Source organism: Mycetomoellerius zeteki, unplaced genomic scaffold, assembly GCF_001594055.1.
Source record: "Mycetomoellerius zeteki isolate Tzet28-1 unplaced genomic scaffold, Tzet1.0 scaffold98, whole genome shotgun sequence".
NCBI classification, from domain to species: Eukaryota; Metazoa; Arthropoda; class Insecta; order Hymenoptera; family Formicidae; genus Mycetomoellerius; species Mycetomoellerius zeteki.
The window spans coordinates 1,972,940-1,988,409 of record NW_017258021.1 but is presented as its reverse complement, the minus strand read 5'-3'; the positions used below and the strand labels follow the sequence as shown (position 1 = coordinate 1,988,409).

Genomic DNA, 15,470 nt, shown 5'->3' with positions numbered 1-15,470 from the left:
CCTCCTTCCTATTCTTCCGTATCCAATTAATAATTTAATTGCATTTGCATGCGAACGGAAGAACCGTTAACCACTACAGCGGATTTGACACATTATTATTTCACGGAAAAGCTAATTAATATGTCGACGAGATACGCAAAACAAAGCCTCATTTTCGCGACCGATCAATGATTCGGGACAATGTAATTATCAGCTCCATTTACACCATTGACAGTGATGATTCATTATCGGGTAAAAGGTGAGCGGCGAACGAACCATATGCACCGCTATTTTTATGGAACCATTATGAAAAGCTTGCCTAATTCAGTCTGATGTCATTAATGTCTGCGATTCGGCGATAAATTATTCAGGATAATTGGATTCAGGGCGTGCATGAAATCCACTTAGTATATGGCGCCTATTCAGGAAGGGTAGTTGCGGCACATGCACATAAAAAGGGGGAGAGAGTAGGCTAATGCTTGGACAGAGATTATTTTATGCTAGGCTCTATGGCGCGCGTTGTAAATCGACGCTATATCGCAAATGGCCATTAATATCATGGTGTTTAATAGTTACCCATACAGCAACGTAATAATACTATTCAGAAATTATTAATCCTCCTGTAAGCTAACAACAGTAATCCTAAAAGCAACATAACACATCGCTCCTTTGCCTTAAAAATAATACGAAAAATTAAGTTTCCTAGAAAAAATTATTTTTTAATTTGACAGAAAATTATTAGCTAAATAATATCGGCGAAAAATATATTTGTAACGTGATTAAATATCAAACATCGTTTCAATTTTATCATTTTTATTTCAATCCTTAAAACTTATCCTTTTTGAGTAACGATTTTGATAACTTTTTAACCATTCTTTTTAATCACTATTTGAGGTGATATTTTTTGTAATAAGTTATTTACAGGGTTTTTAGGGTGTTATTAGTATTATTATTATTATTCAATCGACGATTAATTTAATTGTGAAATTATTATTTCAGTTCATGATTGTGTTTCAAAGTCCTACAAATCGAATCGGCGCACAGTTTATAGAACTAATAACGGTATTTGTATAGTCACATATAAATATTACTAAACAGTAAACACCAAGACCCACTTTGATCAAAAATAGCATTCTTTTCCCTTGTGTTTAAACATTTTTCAGACTATTTCGCTTGACACTCTTTTTGAATTGTGACAATTTTCACGATTTTTTATAAAGTTGAGTTAGTTTACTTTTGATGCTTAATAAAGTAGGGGAGAAAAGTAACAAGGGATAATAGTAACATCGTTAATATTTTTTAAACTATAATAAATATGTGTATGCGGTTGCATGGTAAAATTCTGTAGACAGATCGGCATTGAATCGTTCGTTACATGCTGGTCTCGCGGAACGTGCACGAGTGCAGGAGCAGATATTACTTTTTCATGCATCAAGTAAGTTTTATTACGTGCATAAAATCTAAAATTTTTTTTTTCTTTATAATGAAGGTATAATGTATTATCATAATATGTTTTAATGATTATCTGCGTTGATGGTTTGCACACTTAGGTTGATTTTTATCTAGATTTTTATTTAAAAATTATACTTTAAATCATAAAATATCATTAGGGGACAATAGTAACATCAATGCCTGGAGTCAGTTGTAACATTATTATCCCCAAACTTACTTGATTTTATTTTCAGTATTATTTTGTACAATGTCACTTGTATTTTTCTTCATAGAATCCCATTAATAAGAAAACACAAGACAGATAAGGGAAAAACTATATAAAAGAAGTGTCTTTATACAAACAGAGAGAGAGAGAGAGAGAGACATTTAAAGAAGTTATAAAGGACCAGTTATCGATTCGTGCAGCTACAAGAAAGAGTATGACTTATGTAGTTGTGTTATGTACCTCTAGCAAATGTGGTACAATTATTCCCCTCTGTTATTTCCCTACTGTTATAATCGTTACGATTGTCTCTAGGGGTTGGAACAGTTGTAACAAAATTCCTCATAGTCTTTAAATAAACATAACTTTTTTTCTAGTTACATAAAAAAATTAAACCAAAGAAAATTTTGTAGCTAAATAAATTCTACATCTAAAGATACATATTTTTTTAATGTAAATATTATATTTTAACTGTTATAACACTTCAAAGTCAAAATGTTACTTTTGTCCCTGATCTCCCCTATATTTATTTAACTCATTCATAGTAACAATCACGTTTTCAAATTGTGCCATTTTTTTAAATAAGGGACCGCTCGTAATTTCAAGTAATAAACAAAATACCTAAAGATTATTCGTCGTTATACTTATCAGTATCTTTACATCAAATACTCGAAAATATTGATTTAACTTAATTATTTAATATTATCTTTCAGATTTATTTAGATAGAATTTGATGTACAGCCTAACAACAAAATCAATTTAAATAAATCTGAGCAATAAGGATATTAACAGACACACGCATTTCCATTTGCATATTTCGTTCTCAGTTTTGTTATCCAGAGCATTTTAATTGTCCGTTGCACATCAGTTACTTTGTTACTCTTGAAGAGGGCCTTACAAAAGTCCGTTTGCAAATACGCCGATATTTAACATCGCAAATTGCATTCGTGCGTCTAGTTGTATTATTAAACGAAACGCGAAACAATTTCTACGAAACGAAGGCGCGCCTATACGTATACCACCTAAGTAGTTGCCTTGTACTGCAGTAAGCACGGCATACAAACAAACATTTTTCATTTAGAATATTTTTAAATATCAAAGAGCGCGCATACTCGAGGCAAGGAAAGAACGTAATTCTTCGCGAGCTACTGTTGTTCGCGTACTGATTTCTAAAAGTGGACGTTATTCACTACCTGCAAGAAGCTAAAAATAAGACCAAAAGAAAACGAAGAGAAGGTTACGAAAAGCGGGCACGCATAAAGGGATGAATATGGGAATACACGAATTAATTAAGAGTTCGTGAATTACCAGCAAGGAAGCATGGTAGCAGTTCACAACGAATATTCAGTCGCGGTCCCACAAACTCGAAAGAAGAAAACGAAGAAAGATAGCGTAGCTAGAGGTGCAAGCTCCACCAATTCGCTACGCTCTGCCGTATGCCGGCACATGCACGTTATACATGCACGATATACAAACGAAACCGCCGCGGAGCAAAAGTGGTGCATCTCTTCTAGCTGTCTCGGGGACGAGAGAACGGCGGAGAGAGGACTCCGAGACAGAAGAGGTTGAAGAATGTGCACTCAGCGTGATTGGTGCTGCGCGCCGGTGCATAGTGCCGGCTGTCGGCATGAAAACTCGAGAATTTCCCCAACTACTCATGTGCACACAGCACGAGGACGTGCGTGCAAGTCTTGCCTCTCACCGCGTGGCGTCTTAGCTACCTTAGCTGATCGAAACTATCGGCTTTCCTGTCGTAAATCTATTTTCTTCCCTGCATTCTGCTCTTCTATTTCTGTTCCAGCGTGTATTGCGAAAAATATGTAAGTTTTAGCAGTCTGCATCTCGGTTAAGCCCCAGATTTTTGTCAGACGATTTTATACATGTCCGGAAAGAAATGAACTTCAATAATATTGATCAATAAGAATATCTTATGCCGCTTTCAGAGTCCGTTCTTATTTCAAGATTGTCTTACACAATCTTGAAATGTTATTAATATATCTTAATGAACACTTATCTGTTTCACAAGAGCGTATACATCATATTTGTAAAAAAGATTTATGAAAATTAAAAAATAGTCTATATCATTTTACAGTACCTATTTCATCATTGTCTAATATGTCATTCAAGTCTTCATTATTGTTCATTATACCTTGACAATTAGTTGTACCGCCTGAAATCTCGAAATAGCACGATCTTGCATTGTACGAACTTCTGATACGAATTCTATCAAAAAAATTTGATTATTTATGAAGAAAAAGCTTAATGGAAAACGTATTTATAAATTGTGAAGTAGTTACATTATTACATCCAGTAAATTGTAAGATCACTTTTCTTCAACAGTTGGAAAACTATGCCCAAAAATATAGCCAAAAATTATCAGCTAATTAAGCACTGAAAAACAATAGTATATTAAACGATGATATATTAGACAATGAAGAAAAATACCAAATTATGATGTACTGAACTTTGTTGCAAATATAATCTTATGGAATAGAGTGTAATATCTTAAAATGTGAAAACAGCTAATTATGACATCTTAAGACGACCCTAAATATAAAAATTGCGACTACGAAAAACATCGGTCTTAATCTATCTGAATTCCTCTCTTGAAAATATTAGTAAATTATACATCGACAAAGGAATTTTTAATATTTTTGATGAATTTTACGCGTAAATTTTCAATCCTTTTCACAGCACCGGTATTATATTTTATTAAGCCGCTTTAAATGATATCATAAATCAGACAGATATCCAAATTCTGCCTGTCTTGTTATATTTGCCGAACAACAAAACGAATTTGTATTGGGATTTTACAGAGAGATTTTCCAGTAATAAAATAATATTCGGCATGTTGCTACTGGTTTATTCGTATAGATATAAACAACAAACAACGGTCGCAAGTGTAATATAAATCATGCTGAATAAAGTACCGTCAGCATTTATCAAAGGCTAATATTTATTGAAAGATCACTCTCTGTTGCTGTTGTAGCCACCACAAAATCAAACGTCACGAAACATGTCATACTGTACATGCCGCTATTTTGTATTTTATAAACGGCGGACAAGATAACACACATTATAATTAACTATCTATTATTATATTACACAATAAATAAATTGTGTAATATAAAATTAAGTGTATAATATGTATAATATATTAGTAATATATATAACATATAGTATATATAAGTATATATACACACACGCACGCGCACACACACACACACGTATATGAGCATAATTAGGATTTTTCACTCCTTAAACGCAAGTATTCTAATATTTATTCTAAGGCAATTCTTCCACAAAAATTATTTCCATCGCTACTATTAATTAAAAGAAAAAAGTGGCACTTTAATTAATTCATATAATATTCTAATACAAATAAATATACTTGATTAAAAATCAATATATTATACTTTATTAAAAATAAAGATCTGAAACTGAACTTAATATTGTGTTAACTATGAAAGAAAATTAATTGTTAAATAATTTTATTACAAAGAAAACTGAATTAAAAATTCAATCCTTATTATTTCAGCATCTTATACAACAAATCAAAAATTTCTTAAAATTGTATAAAAATATTTTAGAGACACGCAATCCATCATATTTACTATCATTTAATCGTTAATGATCATCGAACACTAACACTTGTTACAAAACATACTTCATCCTTATATCTGCTTTCAATTCATCAGTTTCGCATAAAACTATCTTAAATTCCAGAATAAACTTTATAAGTGACTTATGCATGCTGCATAGATATCTGAAACTTCGTATTACCGGACGGTTATCCGTGAACATAACATAGACAGGAGTTTACTAAACCAAATCTGCTGTGGTAAGCACAACGAAGGCCAAACTGGGCATAGTGATGCGAATCGCATCGACGCGCGATCTTGCCAGCATCTCAGAATGCACATTGGGCGCATAGACTATCAACTGCTTTGGAATATTCATCCAGATCCTGGCGTCTACGGTGACTGGCGTGTCTACAAAGTTGACTATAAGCGCCATGACAGATGCATCGTGTCGCCATACCACCCCTAAAACATTCTCGGCGATAGAACAATCGAAACAGTACAACGCAATCTCCAGAGAGCCCCGCTTGACGAGCTTCCTTTTCAAACGCGACAAATATTTGAATATATTATACTATAATAGAACACGGCCGCGACTTTTTGTGCCACTAAATTCAGAATCCTGTAATTGTTGTTCATCACAATTCATTGCTGATAAAGAAGCCCGCACTGATGCTATCGTCCTGTTAAAAGCATTCTCGCCGGATCAATTTTAAATAATATTTGCAAGTGCGTGAAAATCGAAATCCATTTGAATATAACGCTTACTAGCGTTTATTAATACAACGCTTACCATATAGAATAACTAATGCTCGTCCTCACTGAATGTCTGCATATTAGCTTTTTCTTACCTTTTTTATAAAAAAAAAAAGCCTTTTTTTATTGTGAAGATAAATTATGGTCACTAATTTAAAGATAAATAATTGCGCGTTATACAAAGAAGTAGAATTTAACACCTTTAACCCTTCGTGGTCATTCGGGATCAAAATGATGCGAGTATTATCTTTCACATTAGATGAAAGATGAACTTCCTGGCGTGGGAAGGACGTGTACCTGCCATCGATTAAAGGTTTGAAGCTTCAACTATCGATAAAGATGCTTAGCTTTTTAATCGGACCGTTAGTATGCGTCTAGCAGCCATTCGCACAAAAAACGTGTTTTAACGCGTGTGTGTGCATGCGTGCGTGCGTGCGTGCGTGCGTGTTGTGTGTGTGTGTGTGTGTGTGTGTGTGTGAGAGAGAGAGAGAGAAACCACGAAGGGTTAATAAAAATATAACAGAAATTTGAATTAAATGATATTTTCAAATTAAATTTAAAATTTTAATAATGATCATGTTGAATATATTCTATTAATTAAACATTTTTTACTTGATATAATGATATTACAAATATAATGATACAATATTATAAATATCTGATACATTTGGAAATAAAATAGTGCATTTATAAATATCAAATCTGTTTAGACACACGATTTTGTCCAGGTTTATCTTCACTCGTGATACGTGTCAGGTCCAACAATACATCCGATAGGGTCCTTGGTTTCCGCGTACGTAAAATTCCTATCGACCATGCCGATCTCGTCGCCGTTGTAAATCACGCTTACGCCGGGTAAAACCGTCGCCAACACGGAAAGCTGATCGGTCCGTTTCTCGCCCAATCTGGAAGCCGCTCGATGATTGTCATGATTGTCTACTACCCAATTCGCGACGTATGGTGAATCGTTAGGTATATTGTTCATCCATCGATTGATGAGACATTTGAAGTCAGCCGCGCTAGACTCATTGTTCAAATAAAGAATGAGAACATAAAATTAAGCGACACGTTCGAGCTTGATTTGTATACAACGCAAAGTTTTATGTCGACCCCGGTCAAAATCATTTTTGCATTAATCGAGTGATTATCCAGTAACTCTCTCCAGGACTTCATTAGTCTCGGGAAGATTTCCCATGTAAATTCAGTTTTGTGATCATCGTCCGTTCAGCATTCCCGGTATATTTTTTCGAGGCTTGTCTAGATAACATGCATTCTCAAACAAGTGGATGATAGCAAAAACCATCCACATTCCGATCCAGCCCAAAACTCAGTTTTTTATTTCACGTTGCAATGCAACGCTGCGGTAGTTGAGATCCGCCTGAGCAACGTTGAACTGATGGAGATAGTATTGTTACTGTGCCGAGTTCCATTTCCAGGCGAAGCATCGGACAACAATCAACCAGTTGTTCGGTGGTTTCCTACTGTCGTTCACTACTCGCGCGCGTCACGCCAGACTCGTCGTAGGACTTGATCCGTTGAACGCTTTTTCTTAACTATTCATGCTCGTGAGAGCTGTAGTTTGACACGAAATTGAGAATTAGTTTCAGCCTGAGGGACTTCACCTTCTCCATGAGTTTATCAAAGTCAGCTAAAGTATCATAATCCTTGTCGACGTTAGTATAATTAGCAACGTCGTAGCTAAAGTCAAACTGCAGGCTCATATAAATCGATGACAGCCATAGCGCATCAGTCCTAATGTCCGTGATATGCTCCAATCTATTCGTGATACCATTCATCAAATCTTCTATACCGTCTCCATCACTATCCTTGAAACTTCTCGAATAGACTTGATATACCAAACTTCTTGAACCAATTTTTGTCCGATCTTTCGATTGAAGTTATTAGAACAATCAACGTTACAATGAAAATACATAGGCGAAGCATAATAAATGACTAATTCGATTGTTAATTCTGATACGATTTTATGCTCTATACGCGATGGCTTTTTCAAAAAGTCATAGCTATGAATAGATTGTTGGAATTATTATTTTTATTTGACAAGCTTGTAGCTGCAAATCATAGAATTACTGATAACGATAACTTACATTTTTTACGATAATATCAAGATAATTTGATGCCAGATAGCTTCTCTCTCTTGTATTATTGTTTTTATAATATCAAGAAGCACCGTAATCATATTAAAGATATTTATTGCGTCTAATAAAAATTTATAATTTATAACATAACTATATTGTTGAAACTTGTAATATAAATATAAAGAATAAGAATATACATTATAAAATTATTAATTGGGCCATTGTGTTTTGGATTTATTTCGCAAAAATGCAATTTGGTAAAAATAAAATGTTTCACATTTTATATGAATAAATTAATTTGTACAAATACATAATATGAAAAAGTTACATGCTTTAATACTGAAAAAAAGAGAACAATGTGCTTTAATACTATGTAGAAAGAATAATTAAAATATTTTGTGCTTTTGACATGTCATAGGTTGATAGTTATTTCTAGTCCATCATGGTAACTAATTAAACAAATGTGCTTTATTAAGAAAAATTGGAAGTCAGAAAATAAAGTTAACATTGAAGTAACGACAAAGGAAAATTAATTGTTAAGACAACGAGGCAACTGAGTTAAAAAGCCAATATAAATATTGTTTTAGCATTGATTTATACTATTATATCTTATATACTGGGGGATAATAAAAAAATTACTCTTATTTTGGTTAAAATAAAATTTATTCGGTTAAACGAAAATGTGCATTTTGTAGATACATAAATGAGCACTAATTGATTTTAAATGCTGTTATAATGTTTTTTTTTTCATTTAATAGTAACATGATATCTAATGGCAACAAATTTATTTTTAATCGTTATTATCACAAAATACATTTCCTTTGAAAAAGTTCATTCTCATATTTACACAAAATACAATCTGCCCACAGAAAAAATACTTATGTTTACTGTATCCGAAAATTTGCTTTACTTAAGAGTTTTATTCGTTAATACGAAATAAGCAAAAATTTAATCGAATAAATCTGCTGTGGTGAGCACAACAGAGACTGAACCAGTCAGACTGAAGGTACCCATATTAACGGACGATCTTAGAAGCAGATTGGAATCGCTGGATGTATACACCATTAACTGCTCCGAAATGTTTAACCAGGTTGAAATATCAACGATGACCGTCTCCGTGTCGCTAAAGTTCACTATGAGGACCACAATGGATGTTCCGTCTCGTCGTACTACACCTAGAACATTTTCGGTGACACAACATTTAAAACAGTACAACGCAGTCTCCAGAGTGCCCTGCTTGATGACGGGCTTCTTCTTCAGTTGTGTTAAGCGCTTAAACACGTTATAATGAGAGTATAGATCGGGTATTTGCGCCTCTAAATTCAAGTAGTCATAATTTCCGTTCACCGGAAGCCACGTTAAATTGTTAGTAGAGAAACCGGCGCTGGTGCTATTATCCCACTGGAAAGGTGTTCTTTCTGGATCTCGCGATTTTAAAAAATATCTGAAAACACGATAACATGTATCATTAATTAATAAAAAGATACATCTTGAATATAATTATAGAAGTTTACATTAAATAATACACTTCTTTCGAAATGCAGCTTCAACTTATTAACAAAATCTAAAAGATACCATGAGTATACATATATAATAATAATAATATAATTTAATCATTTTTTTGTCAAAATAAATAATCAGTTCATAAATATGTATTTATTATAAGTAAAATTCACTTTAAGATAAATGATTTGCATTAAATTAATTATTAGTGGATAAAGTCATATAAATCTTCGTAATGATCTAAACTAAATATCTGTACACCAAATGTAATATGTGTATAATTTTTACGATAGTATTTTTTACATAATTTTATTAATCAACATTTCTATATTCCAAATAATATAAAATATAAAAATAAAAGGATATATTTATAAAATATACAATATTTATTTAATAAATAGATATATTTATAGAGAGATTTTATTTAAATCTATTATATATTTCATCGTAACGATATAATTCTATTTAAATTCATTGTTTTATTGTAACAGTACCTATCGGGTCCAGCACCGCATCCGGCAGGATCCATAGTTTCTTCGAATGTAAAATTCCTATCGAGCATACCGATCTCGTCGCCATTGTAAACCACGCTTACACCGGGCAAAACGGTTGCCAACATGGAAAGTTGATCGGCTCGTTTCTCGCCGAATCTGGTAGCCGCGCGATGATTGTCGTGATTTCCCGTCACCCAATTCGCAACATATTCCGTACCGTTAGGCATGTTGTTTATCCAACGATCGATATTACGTTTGAAATCGGCTGCACTGGATTTGTTATTTAGATCACTAATAAATACGAAGTTGAACGGCACCGTTGAACCAGACTGATAGTACTCTATAGTGAGATCAAAGTCCGCATAGGCCTCGGTCAGGATCATCTTCATGTCACCCGTTGAGTGATTATCCATCAACTCCCTCCAAGTCTTAAGAGTCTCGTAAGTTTCGGGAAGATTTTTTGTGTAAATATGATTCAAGTAGTCGTAATCATCGCTTGGTACGTTTAAGTTACTTAATGGTTCATCCAAGTATCGATCATCCTCATACATATGATTGATAGCGTCAATGCGGAAGCCTTTTACGCCCAGATCCATCCAGAATACTAAAACTTTTTTCATTTCTTCTCGCAGCTCCTCATTATGATAATTGAGATCTGGTTGTCCAACAGCGAACTGATGCAAATAATATTGCTCTCGCGTATCGTGCCATTGCCAGGCAGAGCCTCCAAAAGCACTCAACCAGTTGTTCGGTTCTGTCCTATTGTTATCGTTATCATATTTTGCGTCACGCCAAACATAGTATTCATCGTAAGGTTCAATACGGTGGATACTTTTGTTAAACCATTCATGTTGATCTGAACTGTGATTCGGCACAAAATCAAGGATTACTTTCAGCCCAAGAAGTTGTGCCTCCGCTACGAGGTCTTTAAAATCATCTAAGGAGCCGTACTCTTCATTGATATCGGTAAAATTAGAAATATCGTAGCCGAAATCTTTCTGTGGACTAGAAAAGATCGGTGACATCCATAACGCATCGGCGCCAATGGCCTTAATGTGCTCCAAATTGTTCTTGATACCTATCAAATCGCCAATGCCATCGCCATTACTGTCCTTGAAGCTTCTCGGATAGATCTGATACACCAGACTGTTCTTATACCAATCTTTATCTGCTTCCTGGGCCGAGCTCGAGCTGGCCAGAACGATCAACACCGCGATGAGAATACACGAACGAATCATAGTGACTGATTATTTTGATCGCTTACTCCAGTGCTTTTATACCAAGCGACAAACTTCTGAAAAATTTAAAAACATGTCGTATTATCGATAAGTTGGTTACGTTTGGCCGCATCTAAGAATTATCAACTGATAGCGATATGCATTCTTCGCAATAACATTCATATCAAGCAATATCAAATAGTTCCCTGCAATCGTTTCATCATGCTGTTATTTTTATCTCGAAACACAATCATTGCAATTGCACGTAATTACTGCACGTTCGAAACTACTCCATTATTATTGTCTTTACATATATAGACTTATGAAATAGGTTGATAAAGAGACGTCAAAACATAAGATAAAAATATAAAACGGACCGAGTGATTACGTGATACGTGAACATCACTGCATACATAAGCTACGGTCCGATTCACTTCCTAAACGTTTTGCGTAAGTGATGTCCCGGAGTTTTTAATTTACATGCTCATGGTGACCATGATTTGAAGAAATGATTTGTTTTGTATGGAAAACGTACATTATTAATTTCATAGTAATAAATACTTACGAAGATATATTATCACACTTGATCTGCACTCGGTCGCATACCATACATTTTCGTGGCAATTGCGAATATGTTTCATTTGCGACTATTACACAGACTTCTATATGTTGCACTAGAATGCTAACTCCCACTTTTTTCTTATGTAAAAATGTTGCCTGCGCGAAGTGGATGCGCAGAATAGAGAGAGAGAGAGACCCTCACACAAAGTAGGAGAGAGACGCGAATAGATCCATCCTTTGTGATTAATTCAAAAATACATAGAATGTCATTCTGCGTATGACTGGGTCTTATTTTGCACATGTCGTACGTACTTTTTGACAACAATTAAAGGCACGGAATTAGGATTTAGTATATAGAAGTCTGTAGACTCTGTCAAGAATAACGTTATTGGGAAACAGTGTCAACTATATGAATAGTGTAAACGTTTACTTATAATACATAGATATTTATTCAATAAAAAAAAATAATAGTTAAATCAAACGAATAATTCTTGTATTAAATAAATATATTTAATACAACTTTATATTTAGTAAATACTATACAAACAAATTTATTAAAATTTAGTATATTTTTCATCATATATAGATATATGTATATAATATATATAAAATACTTATATTATAAAAATAAAAATATATTATTATTTATTTATTTTATATATAAATTACTTATTAATCAGTTTTATTCATTTAATCTTCTTTTTACTCATTTACTACTTATTAATCAATGCAGGTAATTGTTTATTATCATTATTTTATTTATTGCATTACATATTTTCGATAATTTATAAGGTTTCGTAATAATAATTTCGTATTCCTAACCACTAATTTTATTCGGATTGATCGCAATTGAAAGATTAATATTCGACATTGTAGGAGAAGTGTTGTTAGATTTTTTATAGCGGTTTTAGTTCCTAAGTAATTTTAATCGAAAATTTGTCGATGTTATGTTGGATAAAGTCATGATGTAAGAAGATGTAACAGTGTATAACAAGTGTGTATGATGACCGCTGAATAATAACCCAGACAATTAAATTTATATACAGGATGTTGCGAGATATATTCAGATCAATCAATGATAAAGATGTAAATAAAATTAAATTTTATTATGCTTATATTATTCAGCGGCCACACACTGTTACACACAGTTACATCTTTTTACATCATGACTTTATCCAACACAACATCAACAAATTTTCGATTAAAATTACTTGAGAAACTAAAACCGCAATCAAAAATCCAACTTCTTTCATACAATGTCGAATATCAATCTTTCAATTGCGACCAATTCGAACAATATACTGAGATCTTGAGATCGAGTAATATATTATTTCATCAAACCATCGACGATTTTGATTTTTTTTAATCACACGTACGAATGCATACACAAATAGCAATTTGTATACAGGATGTCCCAAAATTCGTGACTCAAAATACTATAGCAAGTTGTTAAAAAATTAAATAAAAAAGTTATTTGTAAATTTTTATTTTAAGCTTAAATTTTTGATATAATAAGGGTGTAAATATAGTCAATTATAGACTATGTTTAGATAGCTGTGCCGGAGAAAATATTTAGTTGAAATAGAAAATAATAAATACATATTTTCTGTACAGGGAAATAATTCAAATAGTTTTAACAGAAATATTTATTTTGATAATATATTCACAGAAATTCAATTAGTACAATCCGAGCACGCTAAGTTTTTTTTCCTTTATTATAATTCAATCACTTTAGTTACTTTTAATTCTTATATGTCTTAGAATTAATAGAATTTTTATAAATTAGCTTCTTCGAGGTCTTTTTTTAGTAACGCCATATACTTGACTAGTTGCATTGATTTTATCTCTATTTTTTAACAGTTAATTTCTTGAATAATTATATATAATACATATAAATTATATATATTTATTAAAAAAATTAATCTTTTTGGGTTTAGAAAGAATATAACGTGCGATACTTTTTTATTTACTTGGCGTATATTCTTTTTTTATAGGTTTTTTTTATGATACAAATATTTGCTGAAATAATTGTTACTTGAACGTAGCTGCAATCGATACTATTCCATTAAACATTTCTCGCATCCGCCACGCGTTTCACAGCGTATTGCTGATTACCCTATTTCGCATTACAAATTTCGAGAAAATAATGCCGCACCACGGATTTCACCACGAAGATCCCCAGCGGCGAAGCTCGCTGATACGCGTCTTGCCGTTCAACGCGCGCAACAAGAATCGATTTCACCTCACCGCACTTTAGAAATTCGCGGAATTGCACGACCTGTGCACTATTATAACTCGCTCACTTAGACAGGAAGAGATTTGCGAGTTTTCCCGCGAAAAGCGCATGACCTCATATCACCTCGCGTAACATCGACTTGCAGCTGGCCGATAAGATTTTTCGATCCGTGGTTACTTGAAAAATGGCAAACATTCAGACCCGCACCATCTCGCGTGCGCGAGGCGTTTATGCGTGTTGGCCTCGTAACTGCTATCGCGGCCTACGCCTAATTATACAGGTGGTTGGCTACCCGCCTTTCTTACTTTCTTACGGCATCGTCGCGAGAGTCAATTTAATCTTTGCGTCGAGTTTTGCGATCTTTTGCATCAGGAATAAATTTGCTATTACCGCGAAAAACTCTGACAGCATTCACTGAGAAAACAATTTTTGGTATTTGTAACTATAATTATAATTATAGTCATTTTCGATTGCCAACTATATTTTATATGTATATATATTTGTTGATAGAACTATACATATGGTTATTATTACTAACATTATAGCAAAAATAATCATAATTATAGTAACATGTAATTATAGTTACGAATATCAAACATTTTTCTCTCAATGTTGCAAGATTCAATTTTTTTCTTCATATCGAAGGACATTTTTCATCACTCCATACGTGCATCGAGTATTTGAGTACGGTATGAAAATTGTGCTTCTCTAAAATTCAATGGCGATACTCTTTGAAATAAACTTCCTCTTATAATATGATAAAGTGCCATCGTTCAACATTCTCCAGGAAGTTGCACTACAAAGAACACGATAAAAGTCTCGATACAATAGGAAAGAGAACAATTCACTGCGCAAAAGAAAACAAATCGAGGTTGTGAAGTAATTTATCGTCGAATGCGGAAATGATATTATTATCTATGACAGGCTTACAATGCCTTATTACTTTCCTGTATTTTTATTCGACATTTGATAGCAAATGAATCGAGTACAGGAAACAACATGTGTGAGTGGTGTCAAGCGTTCATCAGTGGAAAGATTTATCTCCTCTGTGCAGAATCTCTAACACGATCGCGCAATCTCAAATAGTCTGATGACTCAAGTTGCATAATAATTCCAGCTATGAATACATACATATCATTTATGTTTTACACGTCTCTGCGAAATCTGATAAATGAAAAAACTCTAGAAACAGCCTTTTACATCTCCATTCCTTTTTGCTTTTACTCTGGCTGATGAATGGATACTTCGAAACATTCAGCCTGAGAAAAGCGGTTTTCGCTCTTTACATTTCTTTGATACATTCTGTCACAGCGTTAGCGTTTGACATAAAATGCACGTATTAGATCTCTGAATGAAAAAAGCGAATATATTTTTTCTACATAACACAAACATA

The 15,470-nt window shown here is 33.3% G+C and overlaps 1 protein-coding gene and 1 pseudogene across 2 annotated transcripts; both read right to left on the bottom strand.

Annotated features, from left to right (window-relative positions):
* Nucleotides 1-7,297: 7,297 nt before the first annotated feature.
* LOC108730839 (probable maltase) lies at nt 7,298-7,914 on the bottom strand (annotated as a pseudogene).
* Nucleotides 7,915-8,718: 804 nt separating this feature from the next.
* On the bottom strand, nt 8,719-11,912 carry Hbg2 (alpha-glucosidase). 2 transcript variants are annotated; one of them, XM_018461071.1, is made up of 3 exons: nt 11,842-11,912; nt 10,064-11,357; nt 9,015-9,510 (listed from the first exon to the last, which is right to left on the bottom strand). In XM_018461071.1, the coding sequence occupies exons 2-3, from the start codon at nt 11,299-11,301 to the stop codon at nt 9,015-9,017; spliced, it is 1,734 nt and encodes a 577-aa protein (XP_018316573.1). In that variant the 5' UTR covers nt 11,302-11,357; nt 11,842-11,912. The 2 variants fall into 2 exon arrangements, with proteins under 2 accessions (XP_018316574.1, XP_018316573.1); XM_018461072.1 differs by lacking the exon at nt 11,842-11,912 and having other exon boundaries at nt 8,719-9,510; nt 10,064-11,301.
* Between the last annotated feature and the right edge of the window lie 3,558 nt (nt 11,913-15,470).